This window comes from Octodon degus, unplaced genomic scaffold (assembly GCF_000260255.1).
Source record: "Octodon degus isolate 3935 unplaced genomic scaffold, OctDeg1.0 scaffold00248, whole genome shotgun sequence".
In the NCBI taxonomy this organism is placed as follows: Eukaryota; Metazoa; Chordata; class Mammalia; order Rodentia; family Octodontidae; genus Octodon; species Octodon degus.
This window is the reverse complement of record NW_004524824.1, coordinates 2,446,279-2,464,691: the sequence shown is the minus strand read 5'-3', so window position 1 is coordinate 2,464,691 and position 18,413 is coordinate 2,446,279. Positions and strand designations below refer to the sequence as shown.

The 18,413-nt window shown below is 46.7% G+C and overlaps 1 protein-coding gene across 1 annotated transcript in view; it reads left to right on the top strand.

The window, feature by feature from the left end:
- The window catches only part of Parp8 (poly(ADP-ribose) polymerase family member 8), a 195,422-nt gene that overhangs the window by 124,732 nt on the left and 52,277 nt on the right, over window positions 1-18,413 (top strand). The window contains exons 10-13 of the mRNA XM_004646003.2: window positions 7,160-7,220; window positions 7,749-7,839; window positions 10,654-10,720; window positions 18,127-18,252. Coding sequence (XP_004646060.2) covers window positions 7,160-7,220; window positions 7,749-7,839; window positions 10,654-10,720; window positions 18,127-18,252 — 345 coding nt within the window. The remainder of the gene's footprint in view (window positions 1-7,159; window positions 7,221-7,748; window positions 7,840-10,653; window positions 10,721-18,126; window positions 18,253-18,413) is intronic.

The window sequence follows — 18,413 nt, the reverse complement described above, 5'->3', positions numbered from 1 at the left end:
TCCTGAATCAGCTGGGTGGGTCTTGCCTCTAGCCTCTTTGCATGGAGTTCTGCTGAAGGGTTCCCTGCTGGGCCTGCAGCCTGGGTCGAATGAGGATCCAGTGGGCCCCAGGTCATCTCACTCACTCGCCGGGCCTGTGCTCTGGGTCTGTTCAGGATCCCGTGGCCCTGGGTTGTCTCACTCACTCGCGGCCTGCGCTCTGGGTCTGTTCTGGATCTGGAAGGCCCTGGGTCATCTCACTCACTCGCGGGGCCTGCACTGTGGGTCTATTCAGGATCCCGTGGCCCTCGGTCGTCTCACTCACTCGCAGGGCCTGCCTGTATCTGATTTTAGGTTGGTTAGTGTTGCGCTCTTGTATGGGAGGGGAATCAGCTCTTCGGAGCAGGACCTGGTGATCCGCCCGGGGGGGTTGCCTCCAGGGGCGCAGCAGAACTGCGCTGCCCTGCGCCTCTCGTTGCATACCTTGTAATCCTATGTTTATAAAGCAATTTTGATTAATGTCATTTAAAATAGTTTTAGACTTAATATTTTTAGAAAGATAAAGAATTAAAGGCCACAAAATTTTCAGTTGGTGGGGCAAGAAATAATTCTGATAGTTTCCTTGTGAGATTCAATACTTCCACCCGCATCAGACACCTTCACTTTATGATCCTGCTGTGTTTCATATTAGAAATTGAAGCTGATGAGTAATCTAACCTTTTTATCATGACTAATGCCTGATGTAGGCTGCAGGCGCCCGGATTTTGGCTCTTACACATTTTGATTACTTTTTTATGGATGGATAGCTGCCTGGAGGCCCTTTTGAATTGACACTTAGAGACCAAGAGACTGGGAAGGTTTATTGATAGTTTGGGGGACCCATAATACCTGCGCAGGCTCACCAAAGGTACCAAACGCGTCTCTAAAAGGAAGGACAACCCTCAAAGCAAGAAACTGGCCACATAAATCAGGACAGACCACTTTAATTGTTCTGAGTTCTGAGTGTGTTCATAGCAGCCAGTGGCACTGTTTGTGAGCCTTCAGCTTCTGCTGTCCTGGAAATGAGGTAGGGTGCTCCCTGTCCCCCTTAACACTGGGTGAGGGCATGTGACTGGCTTTGGCTGGTGAATTGTGCACCTGAATGAGAGTTTGCATCCCTCCTGGACTCCTTGGGGATGATCGGGACCCCATCCCACCCCCCAGTTTCATGTTGTTCGAGTGAGGTATCAATACTGTTTTTTTTTTTTTTTTTTTTTTTTTTTTTGTTAAGCTACTGAAATTTTGAGGCTGTTTGTCACTACAACATAACAGTCAGCATCAAAATTTGCCATTCATTGGAAGATCTTGGCTTGGGAGTTTAGAATAGTCTTGCCAGCATATTGCTTTTCCATCCTGCACCTCTGAGCTGAGAATCGGGAAAGCAACGACAGGAGGTGCGTCGGGTAAAGCCACCCCAGGGAGAGGGTTTTCCAAAGACGAAGCAGAATCTAAAGCGGGCCTCCAACCCTCGGACTGGGCAGTCCTCCTGGCGCCCCAGCCCCAGAGCTGCTGCAAGCTGCCTGCAGCGTTAGGACACCTATTTATGCAGTACCGCACACGCTATTATTTTATCTTGCAAATGATCAGATTCCTGGGTTATGTGGATCTGATGTTTCAAATTTTCTCAGTCCTGTTGTTTTTTAGAAAAATTTGTAGCTACCTTGGATACAGTCTTGGAAATGCTTTGATTCTGCCAGAATTTCCCACTGACTGCTGAGTTGTGTGTTTCTTGGCCCATTGACAAATATTTCTCCCACACTGGGCAGAAAGAATCACACACAGAGTCGCATGCAGAGATGCCCGGCAAGCTGTTGAATTTCAGATGTCACAGAAAGGTGTGTGGTAGTCACAAAATGTCTTCTCAAAATCTAATCACCCAGTTGTTGAAAGCAGAAATAACTGTATAGTCACAGAGTACGTGTGTGTGTGTGTGTGTGTGTGTGTGTGTGTGTGTGTGTTTTCCTGATGGCTTATTATTTAGGAATAGTTGGCTGTCTAAAATACTTTTTTATAGCTTGCATGATCCCAACTCATTCTGACCAGGCTGTACTACATCCCGACAATGCAGGATAAACTGTGGCTATGGAGTCAGGAAGGCGCGCAGGTGCCTCGGTGTCCTGTACACTGTGAGCATGTGCATGTGAACGTCTCGTAACGAGAATGTTCTTAATTGGTTCCACTCAAGAGGAGTGGATTGTCAACAATTCTAATAATCCTAAAAAATTATTAACACAACTATTTCATACATGGCTTTTTAACTCCTCTAGGGCAGATGCAAACATCCAAAGTCAAATGGCTCGATTTAAAGTTGTATAGACTGCTAGAGTAGCTCACCTAAAATCAGAAGTCTCCCTAGTTGTGAGAAATTCTTTGAGCAGTTTCTTTCCAGACCCTCCACTGCAGAGTAAAACAGCAGCACCGGTTGTTTCTGGGTTATTTTCCTCATCTTAAAAAAAAAAAAAAAAAAAAATTCTTTGGTTCAGTTGGGTGTGGTCTTTTCGTAGGGTGTAAATATAGGCCGTGCATGGGATTGTTCTGAGTTGTCATGAGCCGAGTATTACACTGAGGATGCACTAGAGTTCACGCTGCTTTCATCTTCAGCTCCTGGCCTGGCTGTGCGCCTGCTCCTCGTGAAGTAACTCCGATGCACAAGTGTTTGTGACGCCGGCTGGCCGGCTGCATCTGCAGAGGCTGTCACCACGTGCTGCTCTCTTGCAGCGGGAGAGTTGCAATCACTGGCGTGATGGAGAAAGGGCCTCCCAGGGGCAACGGCTTCGCACAGGCAGCGGCGCTTAGGGTGCTTTGACTGTGGCCTGAAGACAAGCAAGCAACTATTTCTGGAGCTGCATGCACCTGCATGCCTTTGGTGCCCTCCTTTTTGCCCTATGTTGGCTCTGCGTGGTCAGGAGCAGCACTGGCAGCTCTGAACCCCTCCCCCCCCTTGTCTGTGTTCGAAATGTAGAAGCAGCTCACTTTTAACAAAAAAATTGTCCAAGAAATTATGCCTGGAATACTCTAAAACTTATAGTTAGCTTTTAAAGTCAGAGGTGTCACGTTCTGATCAGGACTGCAGTCAGCTCTGTTGGTGTTTTGGAAAATTATGGGTGTAGTTATTGATTGTATTTGAGGGGGCAGCTCAGCCCACCCCGGGGCAGGGTTGGTGCGCATGTGCTGTGGGGATGGAACTGCGGTCCCCACGTGGTTGCTTGAGCTTGCCGAAGGAGGTGCTATAGGCTGCTGAGCTTTTTTTTTCTTCTTTGTGGTGGTACTCAGGCCCTTGCGCTTGCCAGGCAAGCACTTACTCTTCTGAGCTGTTCCCAGCCCCGTCCGCTGAGCTTTCTTGCTGGCCATTATTGATTGTACTTTAAAAGCTGATTACTTTTTCTCTGTCTCTGCCCATGACTAGAGCCTTCTGCATGTATATCATCTCAGATAAAAGTAACCCTCCCCAGTGAGACTGGGAAAAATGAGGAAAAGAAAATAATTTGGTGTGGATAAGGGTGTGGTAGGTGGGCCACTGTGGTAATCCGTGTGTGTGTGTGTGTGTGTGTGTGTGTGTGTGTGTTGTTTCAAACTTCTAATCCTCAACAATATGTACCAGGAAACTTAAATTAAGTCACACTATTCACGTTAACCATGGATTCCAGAAGTCATTCTGTGAGAACATTGGTGCATGTAGATTTCATGCAGACGGCTGCAAATGTCTCCTCCTGCAGCCATATTTGTATCCATACAGTCATTTGAAGTCATGCTTAGGAAAGACAAGGGCACTACAGAAAAGCACTGACCACAGGGGAAGAAAAAGAACAGAGAGACATGCAGGTGCCCAAACTGCAGAAGAGTTGTAACCGATTGTGGTCTTAGAAGTGATTTGTGTGTGTGTGTGTGTGTGTGTGTGTGTGTGTGTGTGTGTGTGTGTGTAATTTTCTGCCTCTCTCATTTGTTATGATGGATTTACATTACTTCCTAATCAGAAAGTAGATCTGTGATCACTTCTTGGCCTTTCAGCTAAGATCTGGGGTAGAAATTAGATCTACATTTCCAGGAAGCGATTTTTTTTTTGGGGGGGGGAGGCAGAGTCTTGCTGTGTCCTTTGGGCTCCGTGGCAGTCCTTTTGCCTCACCTCCCAGTGGTGGGATTACCGACCTGCGCTGCTACCTCCCAAAGTAGAAACACACTTTGTATAGAACAAATTTTGAATGGAACCTATAGTTACCATATGAATGCTTTGTGTATTCTTATGTCTACCTTATATCTAGTTTTAAAATCATCTTAATTTCCATACTTCTTAAAAATAATTTTTCTGAGGAAGGAGTATGTCAGTAACATTGCCTCCAGGATACAGTATTTTTGTATCAGCTTCTTTCACAGTAGGCACTTTTTATGAACATGCTGTAATTAAATATTCTCTTGTTAGGGCGTATTAGTGAGTTGTTTGCGCTTTCTGCTTCTGCGTAGGTGGAGCCTTGAGCGCCTTTACGCTGGCTTTGCTAGAATTTCTTCCTGTAGAGGAAATGGCGCTGGGCAGGGCCTCTCCACCCTGGAGGGTCTTTTGAATGCTCTCTTCTCTCCTCCCCATGGTGCTGGCGGCCTTGCACACCCAGCAGTGGGTGGTCAGCCGCTGTGTGCCCCATCGGCTTGCTCTGATCACTGGCTTGTGTGTTGCATTGTTCACTTAGAAATACCTGCTGTGAGGCCGGTTATGTCCCATCCGTGGTCTGTGTGTGGGTTTTGCGTTATTGACAGGCTGTATAGAAAGAAAGGAAGAAGCCAGAGGAGCATGCACGGCAACAGTGCCCACAGAACCTGCGCGATTCGCAGCTTTGTGGGCCCCAGACTAAAGGCAGAAGAAGTGGCTTGGTTTTGTCATATCTTGTGACTGATTTCTTTTTCTTTTTTCTTTTTTTTTTTGGTGGAACTGGGGATTGAACTTACGCCCTTATGTTTGCCAGGCAAGTGCTTATTCTACTGAGCCATCTCCCCAGCCCCCTTGTGACTGATTTCTTATTCAATTTTAAAATATCTTTTACAAAGTATGTGTATCATGATGCTGTGATTGTGTGTGTGTGTGTGTGTGTACACACTGGGAATCCAATGCTGTGATGTTTTTAAACTATTTAAGCTATTTTTATCAGTCTTTTTTACTGTAACTTTAAAAAATATTACTATTAAAAAATTAAAAAGTGGGGGCCTGCCCATTAACTCAGTTGTTTAAATACCTGCTTAAACAAAGCAGTCAGGCTCAAGGTGCTGTGGTTTAAAACCCAGATACTCAAGCCGAACCAGACCTGTGCTGAACACAACCTGAGGCCACAAAAAAAAAAAAAAAACAAAAAACCAAAACCCTTTTGCCATTTTGGGGGCCGGGGAGAGGGGTCAGTGGAATAAGTGCTTCCCTGGCAAGCGCAAGGGCCTGAGTTCAATCCCTGGTTCTGCAAAAAAACTCAACTTAAAAAAAATTAAGAAATAACAGTTTTACAAGAAAATTAAAAGTGTTCAGTGTTTTGGTATCATGAAAATATAGCAAATCCAGGATCTGAATTGCTGTAATTTAATATATCCTACCCTGCTTCGGTTTTAGATATATAATAAAAGATCTCCTCTATCTCTGTTCTTTAAACCAGGCGCAAGATAGCTCAGTGGACTGAGAGCCTAAGCAGGCAAGGCAAGCTCAGGGACCAGGATTCTGTCCCCAGCACCACATGCTGCGCAGGCCCTGTCCCTGGGCACACTGAGCCGGCCACCAAGTCCGGGTGTGGTGCTGGGGAGACTGAAAACAAGAGGAGCACATGAGTCTGAGCTGCACAGTGAGACTGTGTACCAAATCAGTACATAAAAGATTAAAGACAAATAAATCATATGTAGCCATTGTCTGCTCTGGCCTCTGTACCTGTACCATGCTTCGTATTGTACTTGCAGTACTTCTGTTCGTGGTGCATGGGAACCTCGTCGAACCCTTGCTGCGGGCCAGGGGCTGTGGGTGGGAGCGCTTTTAGCGCCCGGCCTTTCACAGACTTCATATCTTTTCTACGGTTGGCAGCTTTTCACTTGTCTGCATCTCAGTTTCTGCATCTGCAGAGTGGATGTAGTGATGCCGTCCACCTCCCGGGACTGCGGTGCGAGCTGAGGAGGAGATTGCTGGGCCGCCAGCGTGCAGCCTGGCTGCTAAGCAGAGCGGTGGTCTCTGGATCACTGGGCCAATGGGACGCATGTGTAGGTGGCTAGAACCCGCATACTCGGGGCCAGCTCTGCCGCAGAGCTGTCCCGAGAGAGTTGCCTCATCACTGTGCGCCACAGGCACTGCGCAAATAGCACAGTAGCAGTCCTGGAGTGGTCGTGAGTACTAAGTGAGCATATGTGGTGGAAGTTCTCCGGACAGTTCTGGTGCCTGCGTGCTCAGTAAATACTGGCCCCTGGCTCTCATCAGTTCAGTTACTTCTAAAAGTTGTATCCCTTTGTATCCCTTGTTATATGTAGTATTTGTGACTTGAAAATTTTATAGGGATATCAGAAATGCTGATGTGTATTATAGAGACTATTAAAAGTATTGCTTTTGTGTTATGTCATTATCCGAAGCCGTACGACGAAAGTTGGTCTTCACAGTACCTTCATTTAGAACATGTTATAGTTAACTGTCATTGTTGTTTTAAGTTACCTTAATTTTGACATGTTAAACTTATAGCTACCGCATGAACACGGCAGCATTCAGGCCCCCCAGAGCGTGGGGCCGCTTCAGAGCACCCATGGCTAAGCCAGAGAAAACCTCACAGCGGTTCCATTGTCTTTGCATCCTAACCCTGCGTTTGCAAAGTTCTTTCCTGTTCTCAGGAGCAGCTCTTCATCCTCAAGCCTGCGATGAGACAGGCCAGTCACGCTGGGGGACTTGACTTACTTGAAAACTCTGGGATGCGCCAGCCCTTGGAGTGCATGTGTGCACAAAGATCTCTCTGTGGCATAAATGGGTCACACAAGTGGCAGCTCAGCGGCCTTGAGCCAGCAGGGCATGTTCATGGTCAGTTCTGCGGTCTCTGCAGAAATCAGGGATCAGAACTGGTGATTCGATTCTAAATTAAAATGATCTACCACAAACTATATTTTAAGGAAAATGGAAAAAAGTCCTAATATTAATCTTTGCTTTCAGGGAATATGGAGCCATTGATGATGTCGATATTGATCTGCACATTGACGTGAGCTTTCTCGACGTGAGTGTCAGTTTCTGTATTGGAATTGGTAGGTTTAGGGTACAGTTGTGGGTGTCTGTCACACTGGAAAGCTGACTTGTGGAGAGATGCTATCCCCAGTGAAAGAAATGACTCTGCATGAACGTGGTTTTGATTTTGATTCTTTTAATACATTAGGAAATATATGGAGGTTTTGTTTGTTTGCTGTTTTTCGACACAGGGTCTCACCATGTAGGTCAGCCTGGTCTTGAACACACTGTATAGCCCAGGCTGGCTTTGAACTTGCAGTGATCCTCCTGCCTCAGCCTCCCGAGTGCTGGGATTACAGATGCGTGCCATCATGCTGGCTGTGATTTTTTTTTATTGTAATTCATTATAAGTCTTTCCTTTTATTTTTTTATATCTGCGAGCCAAGACTTGGCCTTTTCACACGACAGTGGGTCCTGAGGTAATGTGTGGGCCTCCGTAATTGACGCACTCCTCCTCTCACGTGAACCTGCTTGCACCTCTAGGAGGTGACTGACCGAGCCTTTGCATCTGTCTGCGCAGGAGGAGATTGCTGTGGCTTGGGAGGTCACCCGCACGGAGCCCATTGTCGTCCGGCTACACTGCTCCCTCACGCAGTACTTGAACGGTCCAGGTCAGTCGTGGTTCTCTGCTGCGTCGAGTGTTGGTCAGCCGTGCACGCGCCGCCGCCGGGTGCGTGGGCTCAGCGTGGGGCACTGCTTCTGCCCCTGCTGCTCGCGGCTCAGCATGCTCTTCCCATTCCTCTCGCACGCGAGCTTCCTCTCCCTGGGGATGGAGGACAGGCCCTCGGAGATCCTGGCCTCACCACCCTCTGGGGCGGGCATGGCCTGGCTCCGCCATCTGTGCCAGGTCAGCCCGACGCTGAGCCAGACTCAGGCCTCAGCCCTGCCTGCAGGCCCGGCGGACGCTGGGGCTGACCAGAATCTGTGCCTCGGCTTGGGCTTGGTCCACCTGCTCTGCTTAAAGTCTGCTGGAAATGTCTTACGTGGGGGTAGCGTTACTCCTCGATTCTGGTTTCTTCGGATGGTTTTCTTCTGTGTGTATAACGTGCTGCTCAAGTGGGGGCTGGTTGAGCAGTCTTCATTCACATCGCTGCCTTAGCACGTTCCCCAAAAGGCTTTTGTTGTTGTTATTGAGAAATCAAGGGGAAAAATACGATTTAAAATGGACAGTAATTGGGTAATATGTGAGTAGACTAGAGGCCATGTTACCGAAGAGGAACATGTCATTTATACGCTAGAAGGAATAATTAGGCTTTATCTTAGTTTCTGAAAAGGCAAGAAATTACTTCTTTAAGAATGTTTTGCAATCAGTCTTTGAAGGTACCAGCATTTATAGTAAATGAACTTGCAGAAAGTATGTGACTAATGCGTGATCGAGATTGACCTACTTAACAGTTCTTTTAGTAAAACATTTATTTCTGGGGTTGGGAAATGTGTGAATGCCACTTATTTTAAACTACAGTGTTTGGCCTGGGCGACTCTGACTGTTATCCTTGAGTGCACCTTTGTATCTGCTTGGAATTAAAGATGAGGATCATCTGTGCTGCACGTGGGGAAGGGCGCCCGCCGCCGCGCACGCGGGATGTCGCGTGTCGGCTCTGAGCGTGGCCTGCTCTTCAGAACGGCAGTGCAAATCTGTCCTTGATGTCCAGGGCAGGCCTCGCTTAGCTGACGGTAAGAAACGGCTGCACTGCATGAGCGGGTCTTCTGGTGCGAGCTGTCCTGTGATGGGCGCCGTCTGTGCAGCACTCACGGGAGCAGAGGCAGAGGAATGGCCTCACAGTGGCGGCCTTCATTTCTCGGCTGAGATTACACTAGAGACGAGGATCAGGTGGTTGGCTCTCACCTTTGAAAAACGTGGAAAGTGTTTCTCGGCCCTCCTGCCGGGCTCTTCCTCATCGCCTCGCTGCCCGACGCGAGCCCCGAGCGAAGCTGACCTGGCCGAGGTCAGCTGGCAGCAGGCTCTGGAGCGAGGGGCGCTGCTGAAACAGCGTGGACTTGTCCTGTGGAAGAATACGTGCTGTGGTGTCGAGGTGTTTTATTAGCACAATTCTGGGATTGTAAAAATTTTTATTTGGCTTATGTTACTTTTTTTAGATGAGTTTACTCGTACGTGCTTGCTTGCTTAATCAGATTTTTGTTGTCCAATTTACTTTCCAACTGGTTATTACTGGGCTTCAGGAAGCTTTTAATTTTTAAAGACATTGTTAAAAATTCATTGAAAGTATTTTTAGGTTTACTGAAAGATTACAGCCCTGCACACACTTGCCCTGGCTGTTAATGGGTCACTGCCTTAAATACAGCTAGAGTTAAGTGCATTAATACGCATTTTGTCATTTAAACTTTAATACCTTTATTTGTTTTTTTGTGCTGGGAAGCAAACCCAAGACCTTGTGCTTGCCAGGCAGGTGCTTGTGCTGTTGGTCTATCTCCCAGCCCTGGAATGCTTGTAAAAGCGTTTTGGGAGCTCTTTCAATATTTTCAAAGGTTGTAGGCCATTTAGATTTTATTCCTTTTAACTGGGTCAGTGTTTGTAATTCATATTTTTCTAGGGAATTTTGTCTGTTTGATAAAATACTGACCCTTACCTCTTAGTTGTGCATCTTTTGATGGGGTTCCATGTGTTGTATTTTTATTTTGTGGCATTTATTCATAGGTTCTCAATAAAAGTTTGGGTCTGTTCCTGCCCCTTTCCACCTCCTCGTGTGGGATCTCTCCCCGGGAGCCCCTTGGTTGCGGTCGTGGGCATGTTCGTCCTCCTGTTTGCTGCGAGCCTGCTCTGTGCCTGGGTCTTCTCTTCCTGGTCACCTTTTCTTTCTGCCTGTAAAGGCTGTGCCCTAAATCTTCTTGGAAAGAGTCTGCTGTATCCTCATTTTGTCATCTTTTTCTTGGAAACAAATGGTGCGGATGGCTGAGGCCGAGACCTTCCCATGCGGCCCGCCTTTGGGGCAGCCACCCACGCTGCTGCAGGCCCAGTGTGGCTGTGTCGGCTGCTGGGCCCTGTCAGTTACTGTGGGTCTGTGGGTCCCAGCCTTGCTTTTGTGGTACCAGGGCCCTGACCCCAGGGCCTCTGTCCTGAGCTACATCCAGCCGCCGTGTGCTAGGGCTCGCGGGTGTGCGCCATGGCCCCCCCAGCTGCACATGCCACGCACGATACTCGTGACTTGGTCGCTTGGCCACGGGTGATCTTACACTAAGGTCTGGTGTGTGTGCAGCCTGTGCCTAGATAGCAGCTAGGGTGTGCACCTGTGCTGAGGGTGCACATGTGTGCATGTGTGTGCACGCCTGCATATGTGCACACGTGTCTGCACTCGTGTGTGTGCTTGTGCGTGCACGTGCCCACACTGTTCCTGCGTCACCCTTTTCCCTGGATGATCCAGTTTGAAGCCAGTGATCAACTGAGTGATTCTTTCTCTCCTTTCCAGTGCCCACGGTTGATGTCTTTCAGATTTCCACCAAAGAGCGCTTTGGACTGGGCCATCAGCTGAAAAAGTAAGTGTGCTGGGGAACGCGGGCCTTCTGCTCCCAGAAGTGGCCGTTCCACACACTCCCTCCCCACTCGCCCTCCGTGTTTTTCTGGGGGAGGAGTGGTCCTCCATTGCCTGGGCAGTGCCCCTGCCCCCCAGCCAGCCCTTCTTCCACATGGAAGCCAGGTAGACACAGCGTCCTGGTCCCCTGCCAGGCTCAGAAGGAAGGGGTGGGCACTGTCCCACTGGCCTCAGCCTCAGGCCACTCCGTAGTTTTGTAGTTCGTTCTGTGGCCCCTGGGCTTAGGTCGTGTCCTAAGCCTGGTCCGTATTCCTTCACCTTTGACATGTTTCTTTTGTAAGTACACTCTTCATTTCCTGTTTGAGTAATATATGACTCAGTTTATCTTTTATAAATGGATGTGATTCTTCAAAAATATAGTGTGTACATAGTTGGTTTGATCAGGCAAATAAATTTAGGGTGTCACTGTTAACCAGTATGGCCTCCATTTCTTTGGTGGCCTGGATTCTCATGCACTGTGGTAGTCGTAGGAGACCTAAGTAGAAATCTTATCATAGGTTTTGAGTGGCAAGAAAAGATGAGGCATGGGCCTGGCATGGCGGTGCCACCTGTAATCCCAGCGTTCGGCCCAAGGATCGGCCTGAGTTTGAGGCTGCCTGTGCTGCAGAGTGAGACTTGGTCTTACAAAAGACAGAAGATGAAGACCTTGTGTATTGCCTCAAATTCTCCTAGAGGCTTATTGATAAGTATTCACTGTTCAACTTTTTTAATAGTTTTATAGACTATTTTCTATAAAAACTTGATTTTGAAAAGTAGATGAGAACACTGGTCGAGCCAATACAAAGGCAGCAGAAAAAGAGAATGTTAGAGTAGAGAGAGGGTACTGCTGTATTCCAAATCTGCAGATTGACTTGGCACGCTCACGAGGACCACGTGACCCCACTTCTGGGGAAGGTGCTGGCCTTCTGGCCCACCAGCCTGGGTTCTGTGCAGGCAGACCCAGAGCGCTGAGTGCAACTGTCCCCCAGGGGACAGCCATGCTGCCCACGTCCCGCCTCTGGGTAGCGGGGTGCAGTCAGAGGAGTAGATGGGCCTGAACCTTTCCAGAGCAGACAAAATCACCCTGCTTGAACTGAGGCCAATTTTATTTTATTCATTAATTTTTAATTTTCAAAAGTTAAGGGCCAGGGAGATGGCTCAGTACAATAAGTGCTTGCCTAGCAAGTGCCAGGACCTGAGTTCAATCCCTGGTTCCGCAAAAAAAAAAAAAAAAAAGGTAACATTCATTGCATACAGCGTGTCTTTTTTTTTTTTATTTTTTTTGCAGAACCAGGGATTGAACTCAGGCGCTTGAGCTTGCCAGGGAAGCGTTTATTCCACTGAGCCAGCTCCCCAGCCCATACAGCATGTCTTGAAGTACATGTACATTGGGGGATGGTTTAATATGTATTTAACACACAGGTTTGCAATTTTAAAAAACTTAAAAATTAAACATTAACGCAGAGACACTAAATCTCCTGGAAGAGAAAGTAGGAGGAGCTCTTGAAGACATAGGGGTAGGCAAAGAGTTCATGAACAAAAATCAAATTGCATGGGAAACAGTTGAAAGAATTAACAACTGGGACCAGCTCTTACTGAGAAGTTTTTTTCACGTCAAAAGATATTACCAACCAGTTGATAAGACAACCCACAAATTTGTAGAAAATTGTAACAAATAAGTACTCAGACAAAGATTTGCTCTCTAGAATTTATAAAGAACTAAAAAAACACTAGGGCTCCAAAATTTAAAGATCCAGTCCAGAAATGGGCATCTGAGATGAACATATACTTCTCAGAGGATGAAATTAAAGAAGTGAATAATATATGAAAACATGCTCCATATCACTAGGCATCCACAAAATGCAAATGAAAACAACATTGAGATTTCATCTCACCCCAGAAAGAATGGCTATCATAAAGAAATCACCCAACAACAAATGTTGGAGAGGCTGTGGGGAAAAAGGAACCCTTCTCCATTGCTGGTGGGAATGTAAACTGGTGCAACCATTACGGAAATCAGTGTGGAGACTCCTTAGAAAAGTTGGTCTGGAAATCCCATTTAAACCAGCTATTTCTCTACTGGGATTTTTCCCGGAGGATCTGAAAACATCGTATCATAGGGATGTATGTGTGCCTATGTTTATAGCAGCACGATTTGTGATAGCCAAATCTTGGAAACAACCAAGATGCCCATCACCTGAGGAATGGTTGAAAAAGATGTACTTTTACACAATGGAGTATTACTCAGCTATTAAGAATGATAAACTCGAAGCCTTTATATTGAAGTGGATGCCACTTGAACATATACTCATAATTGAAATAAACCAGACACACATGTGTAAATATCGTATAGTTTCCTCAGTATAAGAACTCAAAAGAAGAAATGCAAATAGAAGGGTATAAAACAAGTAAAATGAAATCAGAAGCTTGAGGACTAATTAAAAGGGAAAGGAGAAGAGCTAGGAAACATGACAATGTCAAGCCGCTTATAAACAGTTAGATATAGAAGATGGGCAAGGCAATGATCCTGAGAATCTCCAGAAGATTTTTGAATCTAGCAGTTAATTGGAAAGATTCTCACCCTGACTAACTATATATACTGATACCTGTGAACTAAGCAACTGCACTGAACATGGCAATTTCTAATAGTAGGTTCATGCTTGGAGAGCCTGTCATTCTGGTCTTCTGAATACGGGCTGCTTGTCATGACATGCCAGTTGCTGCTGTGCTGTCTCTCAAGTACATGATTGTTCAAAAAGAAGGGGGTGGTGAATGAAAGCAAGAGACAGGAAAAGGGATGTTGTGGGACTGTCCTGCTTCAAGGTTGTATATGGTTAGATTTTTGGACTTAACGTGTAAACATAAGAAGTATATAATTCTTTATGCCTATTTTTAAAAATATATTCTAATTTTTAAATGTTTTCTCATCATATTCTGTAGGGACTTAAAATTCAGCATATCAATACTTGATGAAAAATACCTGTTCCATGTTATGCCTAAGATGTTTGATATTCAGACAGATAGTGAGGTTAAGCTTAACAGCCTGGGTTGTATGGTAATAACAATAAGTTTGTCTTCTGGATGGTTAACAACCTAAGTTTGCAGACCAAAATTAGAGATAAAGGAGGGCCCCAAGGAAAGCCAACATTTTGGCCTTAGCCTTCCAAGGTCAATTAAGACTCAGAACATATGAGAACTTGTACTGTAATGTCATGTAACTCGGTAGTGTCCCAAATTTTCTGGTCAAGGAGATTATGGGGCCAAAGAGGAAAGTGATCAATGATGTAGAGTGTGCCTAAGAAGAGTCACATGGAGTGAAAACATTCTCTCAGGCTTTCAAGGAGAGCACATTGGCCAAGCAGTGGCCGTGACTCATCAACATGGATGACACTGACAAAGCTTCTAGAATCTGAGGTACAGGATCTCAGGATAAATCCTGAAGGGATTTCACTGACCTTCTCAGACCCAAAAGCTACAACTCTTGTTGCACAGGTCGTGCTTTACTTTGGTCTTAACTATCCAGCAAAAAAGTATAAAAACGAAATATAAGAAGTAAAGCCATGCTGTTGTGTTGAGCTATAGGGGACTCAGGTCAACAACTTCTGACGTTGCCATTGAAGCGGAAGACCCAATACTATTATGGACTACTGGACTCTTTTGGAATATTTTGCTGAGTTAACACACCTATAATATTCAGATAACGGAACTTAACAAAAAAAGGGGATACAGATGAATGTCCATTTTGTATCTATGTATTCAAAGTGGTTAGGATAGATATATATTATATTCTCTTAATGAATAGAGGGATTTGTTCTAATGGTGTTTGTAAATAGGATATCATGTCCGCATCTTGTACAGCAATTAACCACTAGGAAGAATGTATGCAGTGTGTTAATTATTGAAACTGTCCTACCAATTTGGTTTGAAACTGTCTCATTGCTATTTGTTTCTCAAATTATGGAAGAAAAAAACCTTAAAAATTAGATTTAATTTTTTATAAATACTCAAAACATAGAAATATACCTATTAACATTTGTGTGACAAAACAATATATAAAACATGCGTATTGATGTCACACATCTGTGGCACCGTCACGGTGAACACGTTCAGAATCCCCTTCTCTAGTGTCATTCGGCACGTGGCAGTTGTTCCCTGCGGTCGCCCATGCTGCGCCTCTACACCAGCACGTCTGGTCATGGCTGGCAGGGACTGAACACCCACGTGGCAGTGGCCCCAGTGCTGGTGTCTGCATGGCCTCTGGTAGCTCCTGTTCTCTTCAGCTTCTCCCATGAGGTCAGTTTTCTCAGATTCTGTCTATAGGTCCCATCCTTCTGTGCTTATCTTTTTATTTCTGTCTTATTTCACCAACTTACGGGTTTTTTTAAATTGGGGTATCAAACCCATGAGCTTGTATTTGCCAGGCAGGTGGGTGTGCAGCCGAGCTCTATCCCGGGCCCAGCTGTAGTGAGTGCAAGGCTCGTCCACAGTGGTGGAAGCCACGGGCTCTTGTTGTTTCTGACGATGGCGTGCTATTCCCGTTGTCTTCACAGTTACTCCTAAATGAATCTCAAGTACTGAGAGGTTACTTTTCTAGAAATTCACAGATGGAAGGCAGACTTACAGTCTTTGCTGCTTGTAACTGTTTAGGGTTGCTCTCAGGCAATCCGAGACTGTCACACAGTGCTGCTCTTTTCGCCTTCCTTGTTTGGAACCGCAGCGCAGAGTCTTGGCCACAGCTGCGGCAGGTGCATCAGCAGGGCTCCTTGTGTGTCAGCCAGTCTTTGGCTTGCTTCTCACACGTGAAAGCATCGGGGCTGCACCACAGCCCTCCGAGGCAGAGGAGTGTGGCTGTGATGTTTCCTTGGTGAGGAAAGCGGAAACGAGAGAGGCTGACACAGCCGCGCGGGAGGCGGTGCTGGAGCTGGGATGACGCCAGGGTGACCCTGTATCCCGCACTGTGCTGGTGGAGCCGCAGCGTCCCACTGCCGCTTGTAAGTCAGTGCTGCGTCTGTGGCATGTAGTGAGTGCTGGGAGCATGCGAAGCCAACAAAAAGGCCCAAAAGACAAAGTGCTTTTTTTTTTTTTTGGCGGTTAACAGTATGCAGTGGCCCTGTGGTCAGTGTTGATAGGGTGCCTGTCTGTAAAAGGCAGGCCAAGTGTGCACAGTGAGGATGCCCAAGCTTTGCATGACATTCTCCTCTGAGCAAGGTTAGACTGTGTTTGTGGGAAGAAGGACTGTAAGCCTTTTCCGCCTCCAAACTCATAAAACAAAATCATGTACAAATTTTTCCTATGTAGAAAACCAAATCCAGTGTATGATTAAAGTACAGATCAAAATAAAACACTAAAAATGTAAACAAAGGCCATTAATTCAGTTTGATGGATGGCATTACTTTACAGTCTAATATCTAGTGCATAGATTTTTTTTTAATAAATTTAAAATTTGTTTTAATATAAGTGGCATAGGGTCTCACTACATGCGCAGCCTTGTAGTGATCCTCCTGTCTCAGCCTCCACAGCTCTGGGATTACAGGCACCACCACCACGCCCGGTCTCTGGCCAGCTCAGCATGCCCAGGGCCAGGCTTGGCCAGCCTGTGATGCCAGTGATCAAACCCCGGGCCCTGCGCTTGCCTAGTCAGGTACTTGGACCGCGGAGCTATCTCTACGGCCCCTGGTTTTTCTTTTTAAAATCAGCCTGAAGCAGATGGCGCTGTTGCCCACGTGGACACTCTGTGCATGCCGCGCCTGGCACCACTGGTCGTGCAGTGGCCGTCGCCTCTGGCCCTCTTCCCTCGGGGCGGCTCTGCAGCTGACCTGGTGTCTTCCCCTGTGTCTTCGTTAGCCCGCAGCAGTTGCAGCATTGCTTTTTGGTGCCAGTGCTATAGAATCACAAACCCAGTGTGGGTCTGGGGATCTTTTAGCAGCTCCAGGTGCGAAGGGGGTTATGTGGGGCACGCGTGTGAGTGCGTCAGATGGCCACCAAGTTTCAGCGATCACTTTTGGCCCTGCTAGGAGTCAGATGCAGGCACTCGCCGACGCTTGGGGTGCTCTGCGCTTGGGCTGTGTCTCAGCCTGGCTACACTACCTTCGGAGCTAAGAACGACAGCAAGTCCGAGGCGCTGGGTTAGAGGGTTGCTGGCCTTAGATGCTGAGGTTCCTGATTCTTTCTGTTCCTGTGGTGAGTTTGTCGCGATCAGGCCAGCGCCCGCTGGCTGGCTTGGAGAGCGGCGTACCAGAACGGGATTTTCTTTTTTTGTTTTTAATCACAGCAGAGAAAGAAAACCTCTCTGTTTAGTATGAAGTATGTTGTCAGTAGAAATCTTTTGTTAGGTTTGGGGAGAAACACCGATTCTCATAGCATTATTCCATTTAACTCCTAATGCAATCTTGGGTGAGGACCATCTGTAAACATGAAGTATAAGATACCAAAGCCTCTTGTTGAGCTCTAAGGAAATATACTGTGAATTTGGACTCACAATGTCGTGGCAGTTTCCCCTGCATCGCTGTGGCCAAAGCCAGCAGAAGAAACACTGTTGAAGCCTAAATGATAAACTTCTGGGAGTGACTTGGTGTGGTCATGCCGATGGATCTTAAGCGGTCTAGTGACCTGCCTGCTGCTCGGAATTGCCCTGCCCTGTCGAGTAGCGTATGTTGGACGTGTGTCCCCCAGCGGTTGAGGAGTGCCCCTCCACTGCACCACCAGCACGCAAGCCTTCTCGGGCAGCTTTCATTTTCACATCTTATTTGTGAAATATGTGCTGTAATAGCTACTTTCTGAAAGTGCCTTGAAATTTTTTTTATTTTATTTTTATTTTTTGGTGCTGGGAGTAAAACTCAGGACCTTGTGTTTTCCGGGTGCTGTGCCACTGAGCTACATCCCTGGCCCCTTGAGAATTAAAGGGGAAAATATGTTTCTGTTTTTACTCTCTCATTGTAAATATCAGTCCTGTTTTCCTCTCCCAGAACCAATCTATCTTGGCAATAATTGAAAAAAGCATGACAGATTGGCAGTACTGAAGTCATTTCTGACAGCTACCTCTGCACCTGAAGTGTCAGCGTTCAGGGGCAGCTGTCCACCGGGCCGGGGTGTCCACTGTGCCTGCCGGGTGGGCACCCCGAAGCGCTCCTGGCTGGACCCTTTGTTTTAATAATTAGTATTTATTTTCCCATACTGCAATGTAACCAGCCATCATAAAGTCTCAGTAGTGACCTCTAATGCATTCTCCTGTCTGGAAAATTTCATATATAGCAGCTCTACGTGAGAATCTCAGTGCTTACTGTGTGTGTACTTTCTTTGACAAATGTGCTTTAACATGATAAACGTGTGCCGCTCCTTAGGGTGAAATAACAGTTCACTTTGGTTTGGCAGAATCATGCAGACGTTTGTGACACAACAGTGGAAGCAGAGCAAGGAGAAGTCCAGCTGCCTGCACAGTAAGAAGCTGTCGGAAAAGAAAGCCAGGTCCCCCCTGCACCTGCTTTCCACCTTGCGCAGGTTGGTGGCAGGCGACTCCACCTCTGTCCTGATGCAGGCAGGCGCACTCTGGTTCTCGGCGTGAGGCGCTCACTTCAGCATAGCTGCATGTGCTTGTTTGAGGCCAGCTCTCACTCCATAGCTCAGGCTGGTCGTGAACTCAGGGCGATCCTCCTGTCTCA